The sequence below is a fragment of the Phaethon aethereus genome (genome assembly GCF_964289735.1).
Source record: "Phaethon aethereus genome assembly, chromosome: 2".
Taxonomy (NCBI): domain Eukaryota; kingdom Metazoa; phylum Chordata; class Aves; order Phaethontiformes; family Phaethontidae; genus Phaethon; species Phaethon aethereus.
In genome coordinates this window covers 81,469,645-81,496,591 of record NC_138582.1, presented here as the reverse complement: position 1 = coordinate 81,496,591, position 26,947 = coordinate 81,469,645, and the positions used below count along the sequence as shown (strand labels likewise).

Sequence of the window (26,947 nt, the reverse complement as noted above, 5' to 3'; positions counted from 1 at the left end):
CATCTAAGAATGGAAAAGGATATCTGAGTTCTGAAAGGGTCCTAATTAGAGACAAAGCAATAGGGAATCAGTGCCATCCTTTCTAAAGCTGATGTTTCCAGCAGCTCAGGCACAGCGTGCTTCATGTTGAACAAGCCTTGGTAAAACTCTTTGTTTAATAGACAAGGCAGTCAGAAGACAAGCTATGTTTGTGTAAGAGTGAGAAAAAAGTCAGTGCTATCCAGAAATGCACTGGATTTTCTTATATGCACTTACGAAGTATGGGTAGGAAGATCATAACAAAGTGAGTTTTACTCAATATAAACAGTGAGTAAGATATTGCTCCCTAGACATGTGCATCAGTATATGAGAGGCAGGAGAATAGTATAACCATGTATTCAATTAACATCCACTGAAGGGCCATTTCAAGAATGGGATAAAGAAAAGGAAGTGCCAGCAGAGAGGATCATCTTGTATTGTAATGTGCAAGTAACAGTCCTTTGAACACAAATTATTTTCTTGCACATACTCCCTTTTTTTTTTTCTTCCGTCTCACCTGGTGCTGAAGAGTAGGCTTGATCAAAACAATGTTGAGGGCTGGGTCAGAAAGTTTCTGAGCAGTACCATGCCAGTTTGTTGGTCACTGGAAAGGAATAAACCAAATGTTTTAGCATAACTCTTAAAACATGGTAAATCCTCATGTGTTGGACAAGATACAATTGAGGGTTATATTAATGGCAAGCAAGAGCAGTGTGATTAAAAAGTGGTTCTTTCTTACTAAAAGTTGTCAATCTGGTAACTGTAGTGACAAAACAAATGAGTTCATGTGTGTGCTCGTGCATTTTTGAGCTCCCATGTACATGGAGCTAGTAGCAATCCAAGAAAGACCAATTCCAGATTGATGGTAGACGAGTCAGTATGTCTGCAAACATGCCACGTAGGCAGCACTTGGAGGACAGGCCTGTCATGGATCTTTTTAAAAAGTGCATTTTGTGTGACCTATGTGTGACTATGGATAAAAGGAGTGGCAGTTTATCACCGAGAGCTGGATTGAAGATGGTGTCATTTTGATACATTCCTTGTATCTTGATGGATCCTTTCCTCCATCTGCTAAAAACTTACGAGGTTTTGACATCATTGAATTTTGTGGGCACAAGAATTCACAAAACTGATGCAAGTCTATTAGAGGTGAGATTTTTCACCTGTAGCAGTTAGCATGAGTTAGGCCCAGTTAGCAGAGGTGTTAGCACAAGCCCATGAATTTTAAGTTTTTGCTGTTGTGGAAGCTGACAAAAATATGATCAACCATCTGTCTATAGCAACAGAATAGAGTTGGTGTGCTCAAGAAAAAAGGTGGCCAAATTATGTGAATAGTCTATTGATTGTGAAGTGCAGCTGTCCAGAAGTATTCAGAACAAACAAGCTGTGAGCAGCAACGATGGTGACAGCGCATCAGAAAATGGCAGCGCACTTCGAACGGACCGATGATCAACAGGGTAATCCTATAAGGACACCTAGTAATACTGGGGGGAAACCATCATTTACCTACAAACTACTCGATGATGTCAAGAGGTGAGAATGGAGTTGCCTCTTCATTATGAAGCAAGCCAAAGACTACACACAACAGCACAGAAAAGACCTGAACACAGCTGTCGTCGATAGCAAAATGGATAGCCACGCGGTGAGTTTTTGCTTAACCTTCAACCTACGTGCCTCCTGCTGTGAAGAACCGTGTCAGTTCATGGCTGACTGACAAGGCTGACACCAAACTACACAGCCAACCCCAGAGCAAGCAGAAAGAGAAATACAACAGACTAGAAATGTACCCAACCACCCCAACTTGGTACAAATATTCAGGTGGGACTGTGCCCTGCCTTTGTCCTTTATATCCACTGAAGGCAACAAACACTAAGACCATTCCAGGAAGGACAATTTATCATAGCTAATACTACAAAAATTGAAGAGCCAAACCATTTAAGACCAAGCATTCACTAAATATTTTCCCAATAAAATTTCTAGGGAGAAGGAGAAACATGACAGAAACTTCAGACTTCAAGTGGGAAGCCCCAGTTACTCTCTCTGATTTATGGTCTATGTTAAATCAAAAGAGCAGCCCATAAGATGCTGCTCGTTCCAGTACCACTAATAAGCAGATGATACAAAGCTGTATATAATTGCTTCCTACAGGGAAAATTATACCACCAGGTAGTGACTTTGATATTTCAAAGAAAGATGGATAAATAATAATTTATCATTTAACAGTTCAAACCCTGATGCTGACCAATTAAAAAATAACTATGTACACTTTCAATATAACCTTAGTCAACTTTTACTCCAGTCATTGTGGCTACACCCAAAGTGAAAATAGACTATTCACCTGGAATTAAAGGTCTATGGAGAACCGAGAGGTGATCCATACATTCCAGTTCCTTGCATGGATTTTTACTTACGCTTGTTCTTTAATTCTGTGGAGAAATGCTTCAGTTTTCTTCTCTGGTATCTCTCCATCGATACTGGCCAAATAGGAGTAGAGGAATGAGAATGTTTCAAAGGGAATGCGAGCTGCTCCACCTTCTGGGTCGCTTGTTAAGATCTCACAGGCATGTTTCATTGAACTCAGTAAGGACTGCAGGGGGTTCAGTCAAGAAATGAAAGGAACAGTATCACAGCCATGAACATCCTTTGCATACTGTGACAAAATCCACACTGTAAATCCCTGAAAGTGAGCTTTATCATCATTACCTAGCTTTCAACCCCAAGGGATGAAAGCAATAATTAACTTCTAGTAGAAGCAGGAGTAAAAAAAATACCAGAATCCCATAATGTTTTAAGATTGCACAGGGTAGTCTGAGCCTTATCTCCAATATGGCTAAATTGCTCTATTCTGCTCCTGTAAAAGCTCAAACCTCAAATCTATGTGTGTGTGTAGAGGGTGTGTATGTATATATACATATCACAGAATCGCAGAATCACTAGGTTGGAAAGGACCTTCAAGATCATCAAGTCCAACCATTAATCCAGCGCCACCATGTCCCCTAAACCATGTCCTGAAGCGCCACATCCACACGCTTTTTGAACACTTCCAGAGATGACGACTCCACCACCTCCCTGGGCAGCCTGTTCCAATGCTTGACCACCCTCTCAGTGAAGAAATTTTTCCTAATATCCAATCTAAACCTCCCCTGGCACAACTTGAGGCCATTTCCTCTTGTCCTATCGCTGGTTACTTGGGAGAAGAGACCAGCGCCCTCGTCGCCACAACCGCCTTTCAGGTAGTTGTAGAGAGCGATGTCTCCTCTCAGCCTCCTCTTCTCCAGACTAAACAACCCCAGTTCCCTCAGCCGCTCCTCATAAGACTTGTGCTCCAGACCCCTCACCAGCTTCGTTGCCCTTCTCTGGACACGCTCCAGCACCTCAACATCCTTCTTGTAGTGAGGGGCCCAAAACTGAACACAAATGTATGTATATGTATTTCTTCTCTCAATGGATCTGAAGGAATTCTCAGCAGCAGTTGAGACTGACAAATCTACAAACCCCATAAATTTCATATGGCTTTCATTATTTTTTATTATGATATAGTATTAGTATGATATTAATTTTTAGGAATGTTGATCTTTAGTTTTTTCCCTACTTGTATGCCAGCTCCATTTTAGTAGTTAGTTAGTAGAAAAAGCACTGAGGCAAAAAGCATTTCAAGAATTTTTCAGTTTCAGTCAAAGCCAAATAAATAACATCCAAATTCCCTTTAGAACAAGCATGCCTCAGAGTATTAATTCCAAACATTTAAAAAATCATTTATTCAATACAATGTCTATAATCCAGTGCCCTATGCATGCTGAACTATACGGGGAAATGTGTGGAAAAATTCAGCATTGAGCTTCATTGAGTTAAAGACTGGTTGGATGCGATTAAAACAAACAAAGAAAGAAACAAAAAAAAAACCAACCCCAAAACACACAGACCTTTTTTAACCCAAGTACTAATATTTTTGTTGTAACTTTGTCAAAATTTATCCTTACTTCTTCATTAATAAGCAAGCAATGACTTTGTAAAAAAAAAAAAAGTAAAGTATTTCCTTAAAGTAGAACAACAATATTTAAAATAAATGCAGTATCTGTTCAAGATCTAGAACACAGGCCAGAAAAGTGCCAATTTATAAATCCCTTAATGTAGTTCCTCCCCAGGAGGCCTCTGTGGGGAAGGAGAGGCAGCTGCCTACATGATGGCAGACTCTACCCTCCGCAGTTTGCTACCCCTCTACTGCCATTCCTGCTCCTGCCACTCCAAGCTGCCACTCATTTGCTCTCACAGCCCTGCAGTTATTCACATCCATTTCCCCTCCTGTCAAAGACAGTTTAGCAGGTGACTCGCGTGGCCATTTCTCCAAGGCTGTAAATACACATCAGTGCTTTACAGAAAGAAACTTCAGATGACTAGTGTTTTAAGAAGCTCGTACTTGTCTACTCTTGTATCTTACCCGTGACCCTATTCAACTATGAACACAATTTACAGCTGCAGGAAAATTAATGTAAATTTATTGTGTGCATCTTACTCTCTGGTTTAGGAAACCTAAGTTTAGGTTTCAATATGTAAAGCAGAAATCAAATTATTCACTTAATATCTGAAAGGATAGAGAGATGGAGGTAAATTTAAACTGTTTAACCTTCATGATGTTCCTGTGACTTTGGTTTTGGTTTGATTTTTTTTAAAATACATAACATTGCTGTTACTTCTTTTAAATGAAGAACCCAAACTACAAAATCATGTTGGGAGGGGGACTGGAATCAAGAAATACACAGTTGAAAAGAATAAATATATATATACACACATGATTGCATCACCAGGCCAGGTTAACATTCAGGGCTTCCAGATATTGCAACATTCTCAAAACATGTATTTGTTTTTTAGTACCCCTTCTTCCCTACTGTAGGGGTCATTAAAAATATTACACTTCATAAGAACATCAGCCTAGTGCATTTTATAATCTCTCATTCTGTTGAAATGCTCTGCTGAGATTGTATTACTGACATTAAAAGACTTAAATGCAGATTTAGTTACAGTAACTGCTTTTGTGAAAATTTAATTGACCACACAATCAATTTAAAAAATTGATGTTTTAATTTCTCCCTCCAGTTCTCCTCCATGGACTTTTACACTGATACTATAAGCATCATTCCTCTATCCTCCTCTCTCTTACGGTCTAAGCTCCCTGTGGACATGCTTGCTCTTCTACTACCATTCCAGTAAACTGAGGACTTAACCCTCTTTCTGGTTAAGCTCGCCTGACCAAGACCTGATGGGGAACAGATGTAAACACGCAGGCCTCTTGCCAGCTGCTGCAAAAGCAATCACTATTCCCCAAAGTCCATTTGCATTAATTGTTGTATGGTCTACCTCACATACAATCATATATGACCGTTTGCATTTGGATACGAGGGCTCCTGCTGTGAACATACCCCGCTGAGCATGCTGCACCCAAGTGCCAGAACCTTCATCCATTCCACCTCCTCACCAAAGTGGTCCAACTGCAGGATAGCTTCCAGTTGCTTCTGTGGCAAGCACAAGTGCTTCCACTTTTCCTTCAGTTCTGCAACATTCACCATGCCTTTGGGAGAAAGCTTTAAGCGAAATCATGGTACCACTATAGGAACACTGATAACTAGAACAAAACTAAGAACACAGTCCCTCCCCAAAATACGTGACAGTCAGTCTCCCCAGCCATCCCCAACACATCAGCATTCCTCGATAGCACTGTCCATTTGATAAAGGCCGGGTTGTACCTGTTTGTGCAAGGTTTTAAGGAGTCCTAGGGTCAAACCAGCGTCTGTTTGCTCTCTTGCTAAAGGCATTTCAATCCTTTCCTTCACAGGAAGGGGCTCACCTTTTGACAACGCTGAAAAATACCTAAGTGAATGGGAAGAGCAACACATTTCAATGCCCATGGCCATTACAAGCTGCACAGAAGCAAATGCTCTGACAGTTCAGTGAACGAATCCGCATGCTCCTGCGCAGGAGTGGCAGTACTCAGCAAGCCGCCCAGCCCGCACAACTCCCATCTCCCTGTGCCCAGGTACCACCTTTCTTTTTAGTGGAAACACAATCTTTAGACTTTACACATTCCTTTTTACAACGCTCTAATAATTCTTAAGGCATTTAACTTATTTTGTGCATTATATACTCAGCCCTTCTTGGCAAAGGCAGAAGATGATTTATTAACATTAGAGTGGGCTTGCAAACCCAAGTTCAGGCTTTTCCCATTTGATTGATAAGCACCTTAGGGCTGATTTGTTTAACATTCTCCTCACGTGCTACCCGAAAAGCAGGACTGGCTATTTACGCTGCAAGTCTCTCATCAGCATTTCTTCTATCTCTATCCACTCCAAAATAAAATTTAAGACTGGAGCAGAAAGGGAGTTAGATGCACATCCTTTTAATTACAAGGCTACAACCGTCTTAACAGCAACCACCTCTGCCATAACTGGCCAGCAATCTCAACCCTGCAAAACCCCTTTTCATTCAGTCAGTAGCAGGTCTAACTTAAGGGTTTCTCCACTTGCCTCCTCTCATCTGCCCTGGTCACCCACATCCATGCCCAGGCTATCCCATGCTGTGCAAATACTTGCTGAAATGCACAGCATGCAGCACTGCAGAACTGAAGCAGTGTGACTGTACAGAAATAGATGCGCTATACGTATGTACTACATGTACACCTGTACTACATGTACTGCATAACACCTGTGCTATTTTTCAGCCAGATCTGGTTCCCCATCTGATTATTCACAGGGACAAGCACTACAACACTGGCAGCGCACATGAAACCACAGCCTGGCTCTGCTTTGCGTGGCTCCCAGGTCCAGACCTTGCTCTGCCCCAGATGCTCTCGCACCAGAGCATGTTCTAGAAAGGGGTGCGTGACCAGCACCAGCTGCCCACCATCTGCGGGGGCTCCTCTGACCGAGCTGATGCAATCGCTAAGCGGAGGTCGGGGTCTGGCAGGCGGTGTGGCCGCAGCAGTGCCCACAGCCCAGCAGGCTCAAGCCACCTGGCAGCTGCCGCTTCCGACTGCTCAGTTGGGTCAAGCTCCCTGCACATCCATTGCCCAGAGGTACACCGCACCCCACCTCCATCACGCTCCTAAGAAATGCCACGCCATTCTAAGATGTTCCTGCTGCCTTTCTCCAACACTGCAGCTGTAGTGATTCAGCTTCAGGTTTTGTTTTTTTGTTTGTTTAATGGACTAGCCAGACTCCAGCCTGGCTTTAACAGCCTCCTCTCCCTCACGTACACAGCATAGACTTTTTAAATTCCCTGAGTAGAGAACATCTCACATACACTTTTCAAGAGTTTGTTCACACAAACTGTAGAACAGGAAAAAATAATGGTAGTGAGCAGATGAGGTAAAAGAAGAAAAAAAAAGAAGTTAAAGAAGAAGAAAAATTTAAGTATCTTAAACCAACTTCATGATGAGAGATATATTATGTGGACTATATCACCTAGAAGTTACAGCTTTTCAGGCTCTTTTTCTACTTTGGTAACACTTAAGGAGATTCCTTCATTTTGTTCCTAGAAACAACAACAACAAAAAAAGAAACCTAGGCAAGCTTAAGGATTAGAAAGCTATTTCTAGGTTTCCTTTAAATTCCAAGAATTGAATTAAGTCTCACATGAGAGGGGGGAAAAAAAAAATCAATTTGTCTTTCAAGATCATAAAGGACCAAGCAATTAAAAACAACAACAAAAAAATTAAGACACATTCTTCTATATGGAAATCAAACTATTCCAGACATATGCCAGTCCTAAACCCCCCATGAACCAGAAAATAAATCAAGTCCTATACTATTTTTAAAAGGCTCACACGCTACATTAATGCACAGAAGCGCATATGCAATACACAGGCTGGCTTAATATTCAAGCCAACTCCACTGTACAATAAACAGGCGCAGGAAGATTTTGTGGGTCCATACACATAGCGCTACATCGTTATCTGAACATCCTACTTACGCAGCTGCCCACTGCAAAACATCACGAGGTTGAGTCCTAATAGCAGCTTTGGTAAATTGCTTCAGGATATTGGGTAGCTCAGGGGGGATTTTGATCTGCTGAGCACAAAACATGGTTTCCGGAAGAGGCATGGTCTGTCCGTGTTCACTGACAAGGACCTGGAAGAAAGAATAATAAAGCAGCAAGTTCACAGATGCAGAATGTGAATGAAAAACTGCATGTGCTTATGGCGGGGAACAAAACTGCCTCCTGTCCTACTCAACTGCTGGGGCTACTGGAGGACTGACAAACTCAGAAAGGTAAACAGATGAGCACTGTGAGTCTCTAAAAACTTTAAACTTGATGGCAACACCAAACAAAATACTGTTGGACACCTACCACAGCTCCCAGTAAGGAGAACTACTACTTTAACAGGTATCTTTAGATAGTTTTAAACTGATTTTTCTCCTCAAACCTACCACAATATGAATTTCTAAACCAAGTAGTCAAGACAAATCATACCACACGTGCCAAGGTGAAAGCTAGCTATGTTGACAGCTTGCTACCGCAAGCCAAGGAGAGTCTTGTTTTTGTACAGAAGCTAAAGTATGCAGATTGCCACGTTTCTACTGTGTTTATGAATTAAAAAAAAACTGTAGCAAAAAGTTACTAATTTGTGCTCCTGGCAGACTTTACATTAAAAAATTACATGGATGAACAAAATATTCAGGTATGCTGCAATTACTCATTGCATTTTGCTCACACAGCTTTATAGGTATGTTTGTCTTACTCAGGATGTAACTTACTTGCTGCAAGGAATCCTGTTCCCCAGGATCCAAGAGAAAGGACAGACATAAGTTATTGTATGGTCCTTATCCCATTATAGCATCCGAGCGCATTTGGTGGGAAACCTGGACGCCCTCCTCATCATTTAAAGGACAGACTAAAGTTGATTTAGCAAGAAGAGTTGAAAACATATCAGCTATTTACAGAAGGGAAGAACAGTGAAAGCAACAGCATCAAGAAAGGCATCAGTGTAACAGCATCTCTTATCCCTTTAGATTTTTTTTATTTTTAAGATAAAAATAAGAGTATCTGGTAGGTGGCTTTCTCCTCTTTACCATGTGATTTTTCCTGTATTGAAAAAAAAATAGTCAGCAATGGAGGAATGGGACTGCTGTGGCTGAAGGCTCCTTTGAGGATCAAACCATACCCAGAACTTCATTTCTGGAGAAAAGCAGACAGGGTTCAGTGCCTTCACTACTCCAACACAGCAAACTTGCATCGGGATAGACTTCAGAGTGTACATTTAATTACTACATTGGTCACGCACTTTCAGTAACGATTAAAAAATGTAGCTCTAGCCAAGGAACTGAAGCTGAAGGCAAAAAGTTGGATTTCAGGCTAAGCTACAGAACAGAAATTTCTTCCTCCATTCCTTGAGGAAGGAATGGAGTGTGTGTGCATGTGCCCTTGGGAAGCAGTCAAAGAAAAGAATAAAAAACTAATCAGAAAAGAAAAAGTAGAGAGAAAAAAAAAACACAAGACCTGCTGTTCTATAGTAAGCCATTCATCACAGAGTCACAGAAGGGCTGAGGGTGGCAGGGAACTCTGGAGGTCACCTAGTCCAAGCCCACGCTTGAGCAGGGATACCTAGAGCAGGCTGCCGAGAGCCCTGTCCAGGCGGGTTTTGAGCATCTCCAAGGATGGGAAGACTCCCCACCCTCCAGGGCAACCTGTGCCACTGCTCGGTCACCCTCACAGCAAAAAAGTGCTCCCTGATGCTCAGAGGGGACCTCCGGTACGTACACGCACCTGATGAGCAAAGAAACCGCGGCCGGGCCAGCCAGCCTTTGCCGCCTTCCACTGTCGGGCCGCGGCAACACCTGCCGTTTGTGCTCTAACACAAAGGTCTTGTAATCTCTCTCACCTCCTACGTGCTCTTATTTTCTAGTTTTCCGTTCACGGAGCCCAAACTAGCCCCAGGTGTTCTGGGTACAACGCTGAAACTAGCAAGTACGTTCAGGCAGCCTAGGCTTGCCTAGCTGTTGGTGAACGGCAAGCCCCAAGCCCGGAGCCGAAAAGGAGCACAGGGGGCTGTCACCGCCCCGGTTACCTGCCCCGGCACGCCGGCCTGCGCACGATGGTGCTGACACACCCGCCCTAGCAGGCCGCCGCCATGCCCCGGCGCCGGGGGGCCCAACCGCCCTCCCACGGCTCCGGCCGGCGTGCAGCGCCCCCGGGGCCCCCCCGCCCCCGCAACGGCAGCACCGGGCCGAGCCTTCCCTGAGCGGCCTGCCCGCCTCGTCACCCCGCGGCTCGGAGGAGGCCAGGCCGCCGCCTCACCTGCCCCTCTCCGCGGCCCCGCTGCCCAGGCAACGCGGCGGAGCCGGGGCGGGCGGCAGGACGACGCTTGCTGACGGGGAGCGGGCCGGCCCGGTGCTCAAGGGCTTTGTTACCTACGCTGTTTCAAGTGCAAGAGCAACACCCCTTTTCTGCAAACCGCTGAAGAGGCCCGAGACACCGTAACGGTACGCCCGCGGCGGGGAGGCCGGCCTCCGGCTCCCCCGGGCTCCCTGCAGCCCGCTGCCCCGCTGCGCGTGCCCCGGAGCGGGCGGAGGCACCGCCTTTCCAGGCCCGGAGGAGACGGGAGCAAACGCTGCCCGAGCTGCGCACACCGGCACCGGGCAAGACGCTCGCTGAAGCGCCTCCCTGAAGTAGCTGCTGCTTCAGACGACAGACAGCCCAGCTGCCCGTTACAGGCAGGAGCACCTCCGCTGGGGTCAGCCTCCAGGGGCCTAGAAGTTCAGGGCAGTGGTGCCGCTGTCACTGGAGGTGCTCAAAGACATGGAGACGTGGCACTTCAGGAGATGGTTGAGCAGGCATGGTGGTGTTGGGTTGATGACTTGATGATCTTAAAGGTCTTTTCCAACCTTAATGATTCTATGATGGACTGCCTCCACCAAGCTCAGTAGGGCCAGTACCACCTGCTTCTCAGCATCTGCTGCCCCCAAAACCCAGCACCAACGCATGCTGACAAGGCAGCGTGGGCTCTCCCGCTGCTCCAGAACACAGAGAAACCAGAACCTTGGAGGATGATTATGAGACCTCTTGTTCTTCTCACTGCAGATAAAACTAGCCCCCAAGGTAACCCGAACAGTGTCCTCTGTGAAGATGCTAGTGCATCTCCTGTCTTGATTTATAAAGCAATGCCCCTTCCTGTTCCTTCTAACATGGCCTCTAAGTAGCCCGAGCACTCAAATGAACTTGCTAATAGGATTATTCGCTTCAGGAAGCCTTCACAAGCCATTGCTCCAAAGAAACTTAGGTGCTGCACGCATCAAACAGGCCAAATACAATCTTATTTGAAGCCAGCCCTTCTTGATCCACATTATGTCCCCACTGCTGAACACGTAAGGCCATGCAGGACAAGGATGAAATGGTGGTCTCTGGAAAACAAAAAGCACACATTTTAACAATGGTTTAATCTTTTCATAAAGCATGAGCATACTTCATAAAGTATTGGGCCTCAAAATACTTCATGGATTCCTGCAACTACATGAAAACAGCAAGCTTCTGACATATCTATTCTTTAGATGGGTAGATTCTTTAAAACAATTAAGAACACTACAGCAAAAAATACATGTAGCAAACATTATCCTGCAGGGGTTTACAGAATGGAATTAAATTAATTTCACAATGCAGTTTTTCAAAGGTGTCTAGGGATAATGGCTGAACAGGAGAAGTTTCATATTCTCTATGATTTGCAGTCCTTGGACACATTTGGAACTATCCTGAAAGATGCTCAAACAGTAACTGTCATACCTTCAATTCTTCCAGCTGTTGTGTTCCAGTGCAGCAAAATCATGCATAAAGTTGCCAGACCATATTATGGGACACAGCAGCATATAAGTGGAAAGATTTCCTATGAGTATTTAAAGAAAAACTGTGTATTCTTAAAACACATTCTTATATACGAATTGCAAACTATTAGCAAAAGCAAAAAGCTAAAACTTTCATACAAGAATGAAGAATATTTGGAAAATAAGAGACCAATTAATGACATGCTGCTCCACAACATGCTTAATCTATTAAGGCGTGACTAAATCCCTCTTTGTATAAATGCTTACATGTAACAAAAATTAACAAGACATACTGCATCAACTAATAAAAAACTTCTGGGGGATATGCTTGTTGATCTTTGCAGAAAAAGGAGCATGGGTGCTGCTCTCACAGAATCACAGAATCACTAAGGTTGGAAAGGACCTTCAAGATCATCAAGTCCAACCATTAATCCAGCGCCACCATGTCCCCTAAACCACGTCCTGAAGTGCCACATCCACATATTTTTTGAACACTTCCAGAGATGGTGACTCCAACACCTCCCTGGGCAGCTTGTTCCAATGTTTGACCATCCTCTCAGTGAAGAAATTTTTCCTAATATCCAATCTAAACCTCCCCTGGTGCAACTTGAGGCCATTTCCTCTCGTCCTATCGCTGGTTACTTGGGAGAAGAGACCAGCGCCCTCCTCGCCACAACCCCCTTTCAGGTAGTTGTAGAGAGCGATGTCTCCTCTCAGCCTCCTCTTCTCCAGACTAAACAACCCCAGTTCCCTCAGCCGCTCCTCATAAGACTTGTGCTCCAGCCCCCTCAACAGCTTCACTGCCCTTCTCTGGACACACTCAAGCACCTCAGCATCCTTCTTGTAGTGAGGGGCCCAAAACTCTCCTCTCTCCTTTGACCCTGGCTGGCCAGAAATCATCATGTATTTAATTGCAGAGGGAAGAAAAGCCAAACACCAGCAGCTATGTAAGTTACAATCACCCTTACTACGTAGTCCCCTGATTTATAAGCAGAACCAGATGTACTGCACATTTTCTATTCATTAATAGAATATGTGTTAACAATAAACAAAGCATGCGCATGATTACCCATGTTTCGAGTTTGGCATATTGGAATATCAAGTCCTTTTAAGAAGCTATTTGTACTTCAGGGAACTAATATTTTTAGCTAAAAGCAGCATGCTTTTCACATGTAATTACACTAAAATATCTGCTTAAAGATTACTGCAATTCATGGACATAAAAGGAAGACTAAGACAGTAAAACAAGTAATGAGTGGAATAACCTCTGAGATAGTTAATGAATAAAATTAAGATCAACATGTAGGTGAGGGAGGGAGGCTTCAGCTTTCATTTCAAGGGTTGGTGGTGTGACAACAGTTGCTAATTACAGGCACATTAATACCAGGTTGCTTAAGGAAACTCGGGATTACACAGGTAAGTAATGTGGCCGTTAGGTCAAATCCCTTTCAACGAGGAAGAAAAAGAGATCACAGAAAGGCACAGCGAGAGGGACATGGATGGCTCAACGTTGAGAATCTTGACCCAAAGTTATAAAGGTAGTAAGGCTTAATTTATGTTAAGAAAAAGCTGATCAAACTCTATGAAAACACAGGTAGTAAATATACAAGTTATAGCTTCAGTGAAGGAAGTAGTTCTGACTCTTCCTAGACACTGAATACTTGCCCCCATGCATTTTACTGATTACTCTTGTCTATGAAGAGCATTTAAAAGTACATCCATGGACATAATTGTTGCTTTATAGTAGCATTGCCTGATTTCAGCTTAGAAATTCTGCTGCTGCTTCCATGACTCCTGGTCACAATTAGCCTAAATACCCTATGTATAATCCGTAACGCAGCAGTATTTTTAGACTCGGCACGTTCCTTACTGAACTCAACCAGGCCCCTTACAGAACTGGCACCAGCTGAACACGGCACACCAATGCAGACCTTTACTATTGAGGTTCTAGTACATAAATTCTATTCAATATAAATAAATAACATGCTTTACAGTGTTCTTTGTTTTTGTAAGCAACAAGGAAGTCTGTTCTCTCTAGGTAAAACTAGCGCCATTTTCCAGGAACAGAAACACTCCTTGAAAGCCAACTAATTTAACATAAATCAGACAAGTAAGGTGAAGTGCCCCTCCCCGAGGTGAGACAACTCCAGATATGTTTGGTTTCTCCTTATACAGGGTGTGTGTGTTAAAAAAAAAATAGCACCTGTACAGCTTTGGCATTGGACACTACTTGGCAAGTAAGAGGTAACAGCAAGTAAGCATATAAGCAGCAAAACTGATGTGTAGAGTTGTGAAATAATCATCATTGCTTCGTTCCTCAGTATTATATTGAATTCAAAACATTGTTTATTTTGGAATATTATTTGACCTTTGTAAATGCCATCTTCTAAAAATTTTTGTTCTTGAGTAACTTTGATTTTGGCATATTGTTTCTCAATTTATGTTGACTTCTAAATGAATAAATTAAAACCAAAAGCATAGCTTTTCTGGAATATTCATAGATTTAATAAAATTGCTGTTAACTATGAAATTCTTTGGTTCCAGTTAATCTAATTAAGAACTGAAATATCAGAGTAGGAGAGCTCTAACCTACCATTATGCTTTGTAAAAGTTGTTTCCTCATCTGTTTCAGAAGACAGCTTCCTTTTTTGCATCCTGAACTTCATTCTACTACCAAGATTCATAAATGTATCACCATGTTTGCCAAGAACCCCACTCATTGCTCAGGTTGTACAGTACCCATTCACAAGGCAAGCAGAATGAGAACACTGCCCCTGCCACAAAGAATTTCCCATCTAAACAAACGGACAGACAGCGAAGGAAGGAGGAAACGAAACACTGATCAGCACACCAGGCAGTGGAATCAACAAACCGCTGTCATTCATGCTTTGAAAGGTGAAGGGCTTGAAGAGTCCTCTGAAGAACAGCCGGACTGCTCTGCAGACGTTTATGAAGATGTTTACTCAAAGTTAGGGGAAAGCAAGGAAAGAATTAACGCACTCAGCTGAAAAGTGATGTGAATACTGTAAATGATGTTGGAGCTGGCATCTTACTGAGGAAGTTACTGACAGAATATAGTTACAGGTTCCAGGTGGCCCTCAAAAATGAAAATAAGTAACTTAGGCTTTATCCAGCGGAGAAGGGGGAGTCAGAGAAAGGATGCAGAGTTTTAACTATTTTTAATCAATATAAAGTAATCTGTGTAAAAAGTCAAAGCCATGCTGCAGTTAACTTATTTCCGTATGTAAAAGATAGCTACAGAGCCATCCGACAGTTCTTGGATGAAGGCCACTAGAACCAACAGCATTAGATACTCAATATCACAAAGGGGATACAATCGAGCCAGTATGCATCTCCAGCCCCTCCATTCAAGACCCAAGGTCAACACAAATTGTGGTGAGAGAATTTCTCCCACTTGAAGACCACCGCTTGCTGTATTACTCTAGTGCAGATGGAAGCCACTAGTACAGAGCTCGTCGGCTGTCTTAGTAACAGCCAGTGAACTTACATGGTTACTATCACATTTCTATGCCAGAGGAGTACACACAGCACAATAAGGTAAACTATTATTAAAACTTAAAACAATAAAAGATTGGCGTTACTTAATTCTTGTTCTATACAAGCTCCATCTTCTTTCATAAAACACGTGTAAAAATAAGGAGATAAAGGAGATGAGATTTTTTGAAAGCTCACACTGCTTCAGAAACAAACTTAACCTGGGATCTGTAAAGCAGTGCAAAAGCAAGCACAGCAGTTTGATTTCGAAACAAAGAGCAAATATAGATAATGTAAGCTACATTAAAATAGTTACAGTTCACATTACATGACTGGCTCAATTCAGCTTTTTCTGTCATGACTCGTAAAATAGCAGTAATAAGAAACAGCACAAAGGCTTTTTCTTAATAAATTTTAATGTTAAGACCAGTTTGTCTGGATAAAAACACAAAGTTACAAGAACGACACTACTGCAAATTCTGCATGATGCACAGTAGTGCTCACAATATTTGAGTGGCAAGACCTTTTTGGAACTGTTTGTGAAAGAGATGTCAAAGACAGAATCTTGGCATAAGTAAGAATGTATGTTACCAGTGAATTGAATCTTGCGAAAATATATCTGTCCCAAAAAGTACACCACTGTAAATAGTCAAATGCAATATTTATGCACATCAAAAATATAGGGGGCAAATACTCAATATAGCATTTAGTCAGCAACAGTGAATGAGAGACAAATATTTTGGTTATTTTTCTGTGATTTCATTTCACTGGAAATTTCCTAATAAATCACTCCAAAGGGTAATATTTGTGGTTCAAAACCACCAGGACAACAGTAATTCTGTAAAATAGTAGTTTCTGACCTTCTGATAGTGACAGCCCAGCCTTCCTGCCACTAGACTCGGGTGCATTTGGCTTGTGTTCACGGCCTTAGAACGTGAGTCCAGACACCAAAAAATGCGCTACCACCATCACAGCCTGGACCGCATTAGCTCAAAACATACCAGATCAGAGATGCAACATCAATAAAAGGAGATGACACTCTCAAAGCACCGGCCAGATTCTCAAGTATTAATTACATACACATACGGTTAAGTATAGAATACTGAAGGACGGTGTACCAAGTAGGAAGTTAAATGTTCCATCAATTTTCTGATTACTGCAATGGATACTCACATTTCCCCCATTTAATCTAGGAAAGATACTGCAATCTAAGCACATGATTTTATGCTACTTAAAGCTTTGTGATACTGTTATGTATTTTCTTTAAAATACCTACATAAAAAAAACCCCGAACATTACTGCAAAAGAACTCTATCTACATATGGAAATAACACAGACTTGATTTGGTGGCTCTTTTTTGACCGTGTCCTTGCAAAGAAATCTGCTAATTTTTCCTTGCCTGTTTAGTAGCATATGTATTTCCCTGCCCCACAGACAATAAATGGTGCGTGATGAATCACTTCCTCCCTACTATTCCCATAAAAATTCACAGTGACCAATCCTGAAAGAGATTTTTGTTGTTGTTGTTGTGGGTTTTTTCTTTTTAGGGAATTGTGCAATATAAAATTCATACTACAATTTGCAACTTTGGTAACTTACAGAAAAAAAGATTTCAAGCTCTTTAATTAAGGACCAGGTCAGAATGTTGCTTACACTATGCTCTCTGTTTCTGTGCAAACACGTCAGATAAGGTTCATCCCTTCTCTTGATGTCCTGAAAAATTCCAATATTGATACAAAATTTGCTATAATTTAAGTTGTGAACCTATCTAATTTTCCTTGGTAGCTTTAAATGCTTCCACGACCTATCCTTAGCAAATTTTTTTACTTACTGTTTCAATTCAGGAAATCCTGATTCCCAAAGCCAGCCCCCTCCCCCCACCCAAACAGAAAAACCCATCTGAGCCTCAACAAGTACATCTGAATTCTCAGAGGAGGAAATATTTTCTTGATTTAACAGCAACTGTACAATATTACAAACTCAGACACATGAAAAACAATCAGGCAATAGAAAATGTACAACAGCTTTGGTGTTATACAAAATAATAAAAAAGACTTGACAGCAAGATACATAGTTCATTATGTTCTCACCACAGCCACTTCATGGCTGACTGTAAGACAGTTATTTACTTCCGATATTCTCTGTGTGGCCTTTCCACTCATGAAAATCATACTATATTACTACAATGAGAACTGTTATGAACACCATAAAGTAAGCTCCAAATTTTATAAAAACATCTTGCCTCTTTGCAGTATTGCTTTGTGGCACATTGTCAACAGAACAGCAGTCCAAAATAAAGTGACAACTAGATTTAATAAATTAATATACTTTTTTAAAGATGTACAATGCACATTCTTTTTAATCCAAGGTTTTAGGGCGTCAGGATACTTCTATTTACACATATACAGACCTCAGACAGCACTGATAACATCAGAAAATGCAGATAAGGAGCAGAGCCTTAACTGCTATCCGGATGCTACTAACAGAAGCCAAAACACTGCTGAGGGTATTACTGGGAGAGATATCCAAAGACTGAAGAAGAGTCTATGAAAAAGGACATGTAAAGGCAAAGGGAAGGTCACGATGTTTAATATGACCATCTATTCTTGTGAAGACTGAGGTGGAGTTGTTGATGTGCCTTGTTTACCAGACTTTCGTTCATAATTCACAAGTCGTTGCCCAACAAGGTACCTGGAATTACAGTAAAACCAGTGAGAAATTAACAAAAGTTAATACAATTCTGTAACACAAACCCAGTCTATCTCCTTTGCTGCAGAAGAAGCTTTCTCATTTCAAGAAGAGTTATTCAACAAGTGATCCCTCCCCCCTTAATGTTCTTCAACCATCCTCACCTTTTTTCTCAACATTCAGGCATTTCATAATGGAATGCAGACATTACTGGTTTGTGTTTACAGCCTTAACTTTGTCAGTCAGTTACATATTCAGACATATATAAGCTGAATGAAGATATAAAATATAAAGAGTGTGTTTGCATTATTTATATACCCAGCCTCTTTGCTGGATGATACTTTCAGAAGCATCTTTGCAGCATCTGTTCGAGCCACTGTGACTCAAACATCTTGACCAACAACTCAGATACAGAACCAAATGAGAGCGCTAATGAGGTTCCAAGTTCACAAAAGAACCTGCCACAATGCAGAATGCATTGGGTAAGAGAGGCTCATGTCTATCCAGTGAAAAACACCCTGGTTGAAAAAAGTAAATATTGTAAAGGAAGAACTTTTACTGCAGTTCAATCTTAAAAGGAGAGAAAACATCCTAATGCTACTCCATGTCAAGCCTAAGGGCTGTGAGATTCCTTTATTTAAATTCTGTTTCAACATCTCATCAGCTTGGCAGTTTTCCTACCTTTCATGTTATTCCTTACTTCCTATCATTGTTTCACACTCCTCCTTTTTGCCACCTTAGTTCTTCTCCATGCTTCCTATTTGTATGCTGGTTCTATGTGTAGAAGAGCCATATACACCTACAAATTCTTCCCCTGAAACCTGCCATTGCCTCATTGCCTTTAGAAACTTTTTCACCTCCGCTCCTTTTTGCATGGTACCAAACAATCATCATGTATTTTTTTGTACATTTTAGAATTACCCAAAAACTGGTATATGTTTTTGAATTTGTGATATGAAAGATTTAAGCAAATATATTTCTAAACTATAAATCTCTACTGGCTAGCATGACTATGTTTGCTTACTTCCTGAAACGAGATTAACTTAAGTTGTACAAACTTCTTGTCTACAAGGATGGTTATAACTTTTTAAAAGTTAATTCAATATCAAAGTAATTTTCACTTAGATATATTTTCACAGCTTTGTATACTGTTTACATGCCTTATTTACACAAAAAAGCAACTTGTAACATTAATGAAAATTGCAATTCAATACGCACTCTGCCTAAAAGATACTAACATATAGCTCAAAACCCATTTGTAAATAAAAATGCCAGCTATACATACTACAGGAGGCCAAATAGTACAGAACATGTTATGAAGGCAGGTGGCGAACAGGATTTAAATCAGCTGATCAAATAAAAGGTGCTGACATATAAATTGATCTGCTGAGAGTTTGTTACAACTCTCTTAATATTTCTAGATACTATTAATTTCAAATTTACACCAAACAATGTATCAGTCACTTCCTAACATTTAAGATGCAAAGAAGTTTATTTTAGGTTTGACCCCTTTTGTAGTCAGTGGAAAACAAAACTGTTCTAGGGTAACTCGGGACATGAATACAACAGTCATTTATTCCTTTTCAATACAAAAGCAGACTAGAAAGACTAGTTGCTGGGTCTAAAACTTATTTTTCTAAATAACCAACACATAAGGCAATTAGGGTAACACAAAAAAGAAGGTAATAAGGATAACACAAAAAAAGCTTAGAAACTAAGCAGGATAACCAGAAAGCACACTGAGAAAATTTGTATTTTATCAAGCACCTGAGTAATACAGAGTAATAGTTACTGAAAACATCAGAAAACAGTACAAAATTTGGTAAGGACAAACTCTATCAAATCAACTGAACGTTCTTTAACAGGTTACTTGGACTAAGCAGTAGAAGGAATAAGAAAAACAGTTATGCAGTAAAGGTTGGAGAAATGGTTTTATAAGCAGCAAATTGAGACGTGATTTTACTTCCAGATATGTCATAATTATTACATTCACTTGTCCTTCAAGACTACAGAGGGGGAGACAAACAAGCGATCAGCTTTGTTTGTGGTAAAACACATTCAGGTTAGGTATAGGGGAGTGTCTTCCATTTATAAAGACAGTCTATTCCTCTGTTCATCTGCCTGAACCATAGATAAAACATTTGACAAGAATAGTTTAGGTCTGCCTCAGAGTCATTTGTCTAGAAAGCTTCTTAAAAATCCCTTTTAGCTCTAAGTATCTACAACACCTGAATTCAATCTGCAGTTGTTATCACAATTTAAAGTGGAAAAATTAAAAACCCACACTATATACTCACTTGTCATTTTTAATATGTTCATAAAGGCGCTTGAACTGGCGGACTTGGAAGGAGAGAATTCCCATCAAAACCACCACCATAAGCAGAAAAGGATAAATCCGTCGCTGAACGAGGTTTTGCATTTCAGCGGTAACTCCTGCAGAAGACACAAATCTCACATAATCTAACATTGCTAAAGTAGCACACATGTTTCTGCTTCTCTACCTGTTTCCATACTTTTTGTCATACTGTAACGTCAGTAGAAAGATTAGCTAACACATGCATTTATCTCAGAGACAATGACAGCTGCTGTTCTTTTTCATCTGAAGTATTAAAGCCGAAAGTTTTCCATTAACACAGTGAAAATCCACAGTAAAAACATTGGGCTTATCAGCTCTTCTTGCTTATTGACTTCTGTATACCTCGTGTCAGAAAAAAAGTTGACACTATAAAAGTCTGCATTCAAGTGAGAGGTTGAAGGATAAAATGAGACCTCTTGAACATGTTGTTAAACATCAGAACTAACTCTCAACGAAACAACTGTTGATGAAAAAGCACCTCTACTCTGCTTCTAATAAAATTATTTCCCTCAATTATGAGGAGATAGGAAAGTCAGACCCCCCCCATATTTACAATTTACATTTTCTTTTAATACTCAAAACAAAACCAATATTTTCACCTGTTCTAAGCTTCCTTTAGAATCTGACAAGTCAGGAAAGATGTCCTCAGCTCAGTATAGCTCTTAAAGAGAGACTAAAATTAAAGGTTGATTGTCCAAAGAAGAAATTAATAATCATTGCTTTCCCAAACTAGATACCTACATTTCTACTGTTAGATATTATGCAGTTTCATACTCTTGATGTATTCTGCGCTTGGTTTATTAAAAAGCCAGTCAGAATAATGTATTTCAGTTCTCAAAAACCCTCAGACTTAATATGACAGAGCAATCCTTAAGCATATACATTTGCTGTCAGAATAGTTTGTTGGGTTTTTTTTAAATTACCTAGAGCTTGAAACTTTATTTCCACAGATATATTTACATTGCTCTAAACCATCAGATGATAAACAGGTATTCTGAATGTATACATACCTAATAAAGGTACAATGCCAGAAGCTATGATGTACGGTATACACAGGGAAAGTAACAGAACAGAGATGACAGGTGCTGCCAGTTTACGGATTATGAAGTGTAAATCAATGTTACGAATCCCATTTGCATATACCTAAGAAGAAGCAGTTAGAAGTAGAATGGATCAAAGAAGCCATGCTTTGTACTTACAGTAATAATTACAAGGTTTTACACAATTCTCCTTATGAAAGGAAACAGGTGTTCCCAACTTGAAGAAAACCATGATGCCAACAGTCAAAGAAGGAAAAACTCTGTGCCAATCTACACAGAATCACAGAATCACTAGGTTGGAAAGGACCTTCAAGATCATCAAGTCCAACCATTAATCCAGCGCCACCATGTTCCCTAAACCACGTCCTGAAGTGCCACATCCACACATTTTTTGAACACTTCCAGAGATGGCGACTCCACCACCTCCCCGGGCAGCCTGTTCCGATGCCTGACCACCCTCTCAGTGAAGAAATTTTTCCCAATATCCAATCTAAACCTCCCCTGGCGCAACTTGAGGCCATTTCCTCTTGTCCTATCACTAGTTACTTGGGAGAAGAGGCCAACACCCTCGTCGCCACAACCCCCTTTCAGGTAGTTGTAGAGAGCAATAAGGTCTCCTCTCAGCCTCCTCTTCTCCAGACTAAACAACCCCAGTTCCCTCAGCCGCTCCTCATAAGACTTGTGCTCCAGCCCCCTCACCAGCTTCGTTGCCCTTCTCTGGACATGCAGAGAGTTCTGGGAAAATGGTGGACACACCATGAGGGTTCTGGGAAATAATTTAAATAGTGCCCTGGACAGCAACTTAATCTGGAATAGTGGCGTGATTTGGCTGCAGAAGTGCAAGAGACCAGCTGACAAATCATTAAATAGAGCTGTGGATGGTGGTTTTGTGGGTGACCTGGGATTACTCTGTGCTGTTAACTGGCTGAAAGAGGAGCCTGTGTATGCTAATAGAGCAAATCTATTAAATTTGGTAACACAGGCAGAAAACAAGATCTTAGTTTGTACTTGGTTGGGCAGACCAGAGCCTTTGCATGTGAGTCTGTGCCTGAAGACTCCTCCACTGTTCTTGAGGAGCTAAGGTCTCAACATGACTAGACTAATGGGAAAAGACTGATTTCAAATGGCTACCACATACAGCTAGGCAATGGCCTGTCTCACAGCTTGGATGTAACCATTTCTAAGGATGGCTCAGGAGAAGGTGTATATAACAAACAGGCCCTTGGGAGAGTATTCAAAATGGAAGGAAGAGCCGCAATATGTATCAAAAGGTACTCACAGAATTAAGACTACATTTCTCCAGTGTGACACCTAAAGTCATCAGTAAGTGGTTTAGTAACTGGGACTGTGTGCTAGATTTAATCAAGAGAGGCATCTTTTGTACAGAGGTCAGGACATGCACCATAGCTATTACATATAGTGCAGGGCTGAAAAGTTACTTTCTGAAAAACAATTGAGATACTTCGTTGAGATGACAAGTGTAGAACTTAAAGGTTACAATCAAGAAAAAAATACTTCTGCCAAAGAAAGCAGCAGGCTATGTGACTCAGAACTACTCACAGAAACTGCTCTGCCTTGCTTAATAATCAAAGGGGAATGGAAATGCTGTCTTGCATGTGTACTCATCTATGAATGAGGGGATCTTTACAGCTCTGGAGAAGGCAGAACTTCTCTGTTCTTGAGTGGTGGACATAAAATCCAGTATTTGGATACATGTGAATTCATCTGAAGAAATAATGATGTTTCTCATTTTAATACAAACCTAATAAAATCACATATACATATATGCAGCATTTTCTTGATTTCAGATTTCTGAGGCTTATTTTTGTTTTATTGTTAAGTGTACCTTAACAGATTAGGCTATATGGTTTAAAAGGATTCTATAAGACTAGTTGAGTTTTGCTCAAATTACTCCATTACTACAACAGTGACTCCATTTTCTGACTCACACATTCAAAAAACATTTTCTTCACTTTCAAATGTTCAAAATGTATTACGCAGATAATTCACATGGACAGTTTTTTCCTACCTGTTCAATAACAGTTTTCAGCCACCACTGGGGACCCATCAGTGTTATGGCAGCAATTATTTTGGCATGCAGAACTCCAAGAGCCCAGTCCTAATTTTGTAAAAACAGACTGTTATCATTAACATATTTTAAAATAGTTTGACAAACAAAAGCTTTTAAAGCAACTTGTTAATATTACTTCTAAGTGAAAAGATAACTATTTTCCTATTTACATGGGACATTGTTTACAAGAGGTGGTATCTTCTGCAAACTCCTAAGAAAAAGAGGATGCCCTCAAACTTAACTGACATTTGTAAAATACTCAGCTCCCTGGAACCAGGAAAATCAGCTACTATTAGTAAACTAAAGGCACATACAAAATAAAAGCATTACACTTACTTAAAGCAATGGACTAACATTCTAGTACAAACTAATTAACACTGCTAACATTCACCTAGAAATAAGTTATTTTGATTCCTTTAAAAAAAGAAGAGAAACAAGATACAAGGATGCTCACACAAACCAGGAAACAAGGTTTTTTTCTTCATTTAAATTTTAATTGTTCACAAAACCCTACCTGGTATGAGAAAAGCTAAACAAAGCAAGGCAATACTATTCACAAAAGAACGCTATACTATTCAGAGAAAAAATTATGCTTTAACATATACCGCAATTATTATGGCATGGAATTAAAAGAACACAATAGAACTACAGGCTTTTAGTAAACACTGTACATCATGAGTCAATCCTTTCTGGATTACAGATATTTGTAAGAGATTCTTCAATAAGACCCACTAAAAATAGAATGCAAAGTATAGGTTGACAAGGCAGAATAAACAGCTACAGAACTGGTAAGATTTAAGACATCATATGTTAATTAACTTTCTTAAACTGATGGGGAAATATATTTTCTTTAACCAAAAATTTAAAAAGACAGCTTTTGTTAACGTCTACTACCCCAGATACGTTCAAAAACTTTAAAACTTACTAAAAAAAAGTCAGTGTTAAAGTTGCTTTGTGTTTGCTCAAGCATGTAACCTGTGTAACTGTATTCTCTGTGAAAAACTGAAGTTATGCTCAATTTCAGTAGCTCCTTGTTAATTAAGAACAAGTCTCAAATCCCTCTACTCCGATATTTTGAGGAAGCTCTGCCACATAAAAATAAAAATCTTTCAGTATATTTAATTACAAACTTTTAAAGAACTAATATGCAAAAATTAAGAATTTTTAGCATCTCTAGCATTGCAAATTCTTTCCAAAACTGTTTGGAAACCGTAATCATCTCCCACTGCAATCATATGATGTCCTCACTTATTAGTCATTTACTTAAACAGACACCTCCAAAGTATACTTCTATTATAAAATAATGGAATATTTAAATTAGCAGTCAAATTCTTCTTTGTATTATGGCTTTCAAACATTTGGATACTGAAAGTAAATGAATGCTTGTTTACGGACAGCTTAGGAAATCACTATCCCTGAACACTTTATTGTTATTTAGTAATATGCATTCTAGATCTTTTGAGTTATGGTTCCTTCAGTTAGGTTTTCTTTGAGTTACAAGTTCTTTCATAATTCAGCCTAGGTGATGCAAGCATTTATCACTTAATCCAATGTACCTTCTTCCACCAACTTGCAGGAAGAAAGTTGGCACTCCCTTAACCTGTGAGACTTGACTGAAGCAAAACAAAACGCTACTACCGCAAAATCTTGTATTAATGATTTGACATCTCAGCCTAAAACCAGAACGATCCCAAAGCATATCAAAATTTCATTCATAGTGTGTATCATCACTGAATTAAAACAGCTGAACCTTTTGCTGCATAACTGTAGGCAGAAAGCTTTCCAGAAGTGTTAGAAGAATATGTACGTCTGTGCATACATACATACAGCTATACTAGCTTCTGTACATAACTTCAACAATTATGCTACTGAAAAAAAGTGTCTATCTGATCACTGAAATGCAAAGATCCTCTGATGTCATGCCAGAAAGTTCACCTTTTCGTACTTAAAATTTCTAAGCATATCCTTTTGGTTTAAATAATCCTCACATCCAGACTGGTCGTCTTTCCTCTGCCACCTAGAAACATACTTACGGGAAATACTCTTAAGCACTGAATCAACGTGAAACAAGAACATCCATACCCCTTTACTTCTAAGTAAAACAGCAGCAGAAGAATGGGAACAACTAACCTGCCAAGGATAGAAGAGAGGCGTTTGATCCAAAGGAACTCTCAACGGTGCAACGATGACCAGTTCAAACAGAAGACCAAGCAAAAGTGGAACCACACCAGCTAGCAGTATAGCCACTATTAATGTCTTCATTATCTAAAAAAACCCAGACATCTAATTAATATGTTTAACAGAGGATTCTTTTTGTTTAAACTTCAAAATGTAACTTAAACTAAACAAATAAAGCTGGAGGAAAAAACCCTACACAGACCTTTACTTCATACATATACACCACTGGAAATAATTTTTATTACATACATAGTTTTGCAATGCAAGTTTTCAAGATTGGGTCCTATTCCATGCCCCCTCCAGAAAAAACGCATGACTGTGCCTACTGTGGCCATATGGTTTTAAACCATAAAAACACCTTTGACTATTATCAAGAGGGAATACTATCCAATGGCACTCCACTACATTGAGTATTCTTGTATGTTGGAAAATCAGAGAAGAATCTTTCCAAAATTGAGTATTTTTCTCCAGGGAAAACCAAACCTTAAAAATTCACTCATTACAGAATATTTCTGACTTAAAAATGAAAGAATTAGTTAGAATACCATGCTTGAATCTTTCTTTATTCTAGAATTATCTTAATTTACATGTATCATCCAAAAATGAGATACAAAACTAGTTTGACTTCTTTAACATGGTCAGGAGAAGGGACAAAGGACAAGTAAAGCATTACATTTTAGCTCTGAATTTTCTTAAACAAGCTTAAGATTTCCTAAATGAAAATGATGGATGAGATATTTGGGAAACATGGCAATACATTAAATACATACTTACACTGCTCTTCTCTCTGTAATAGTCCAATAAGCACACAAGCATGTCCATCACAAGATACCATTTATGCTACGAATGTTTAAAATGACTGTACTTAGGCAAGAAATCTTCCAGTACCAGACCTCATAGTATATTCACTGGATCACGTTGCCCACAATGCAGCTAATTACATGTGATATATAAATCCTAAGCATCTAAGTGACAGAGACTGCCTGCTGTTTTCAACTTGTTTTCAACTGCTGTGTTAACAGTTTGAAGTAAGCAAGAAATATCTGTTCTCAAGTATATTAAACTTGAAAGAAAAGAGAAACTGTTTACAGAATGAACCCAGAATTATATACTAGATGGTAAATTCCCTTGCTGTTATTTGGTATCTCCTACAAACATATTGGTAAGGTTTGTATGCAATCAGTTTGTGTTACACAAACAAAGTTATAGTGTACTATAGACATTCTCAAAACCAAAACAAAAAGGTGGGATATAAATTTGCTGCCATGGTAAGAATCTGAACTCCTGGTAATAAAAA

The 26,947-nt window shown here is 40.1% G+C and overlaps 2 protein-coding genes across 2 annotated transcripts in view; both read right to left on the bottom strand.

Annotated features, from left to right (window-relative positions):
* Positions 1-558: 558 nt before the first annotated feature.
* Positions 559-8,217, bottom strand: ROPN1L (rhophilin associated tail protein 1 like; the record flags this gene model as incomplete). Its single annotated transcript, XM_082015004.1, has 5 exons — positions 7,981-8,217; positions 5,760-5,883; positions 5,436-5,597; positions 2,430-2,605; positions 559-622 (listed from the first exon to the last, which is right to left on the bottom strand). Exons 1-5 carry the CDS (start codon positions 8,109-8,111, stop codon positions 559-561), a joined length of 657 nt encoding a protein of 218 aa, XP_081871130.1. The 5' UTR covers positions 8,112-8,217.
* A 9,700-nt stretch (positions 8,218-17,917) lies between these two features.
* Positions 17,918-26,947, bottom strand: part of MARCHF6 (membrane associated ring-CH-type finger 6) — a gene marked incomplete at its 3' end in the record, with an annotated part of 36,820 nt that continues 27,790 nt past the window's right edge. Inside the window, exons 18-22 of the mRNA XM_081996783.1 lie at positions 25,603-25,737; positions 23,431-23,520; positions 21,372-21,504; positions 20,303-20,438; positions 17,918-18,008 (exon numbers count right to left, since the gene is read on the bottom strand). Of these exons, the coding sequence (XP_081852909.1) occupies positions 17,918-18,008; positions 20,303-20,438; positions 21,372-21,504; positions 23,431-23,520; positions 25,603-25,737 (585 nt within the window). The remainder of the gene's footprint in view (positions 18,009-20,302; positions 20,439-21,371; positions 21,505-23,430; positions 23,521-25,602; positions 25,738-26,947) is intronic.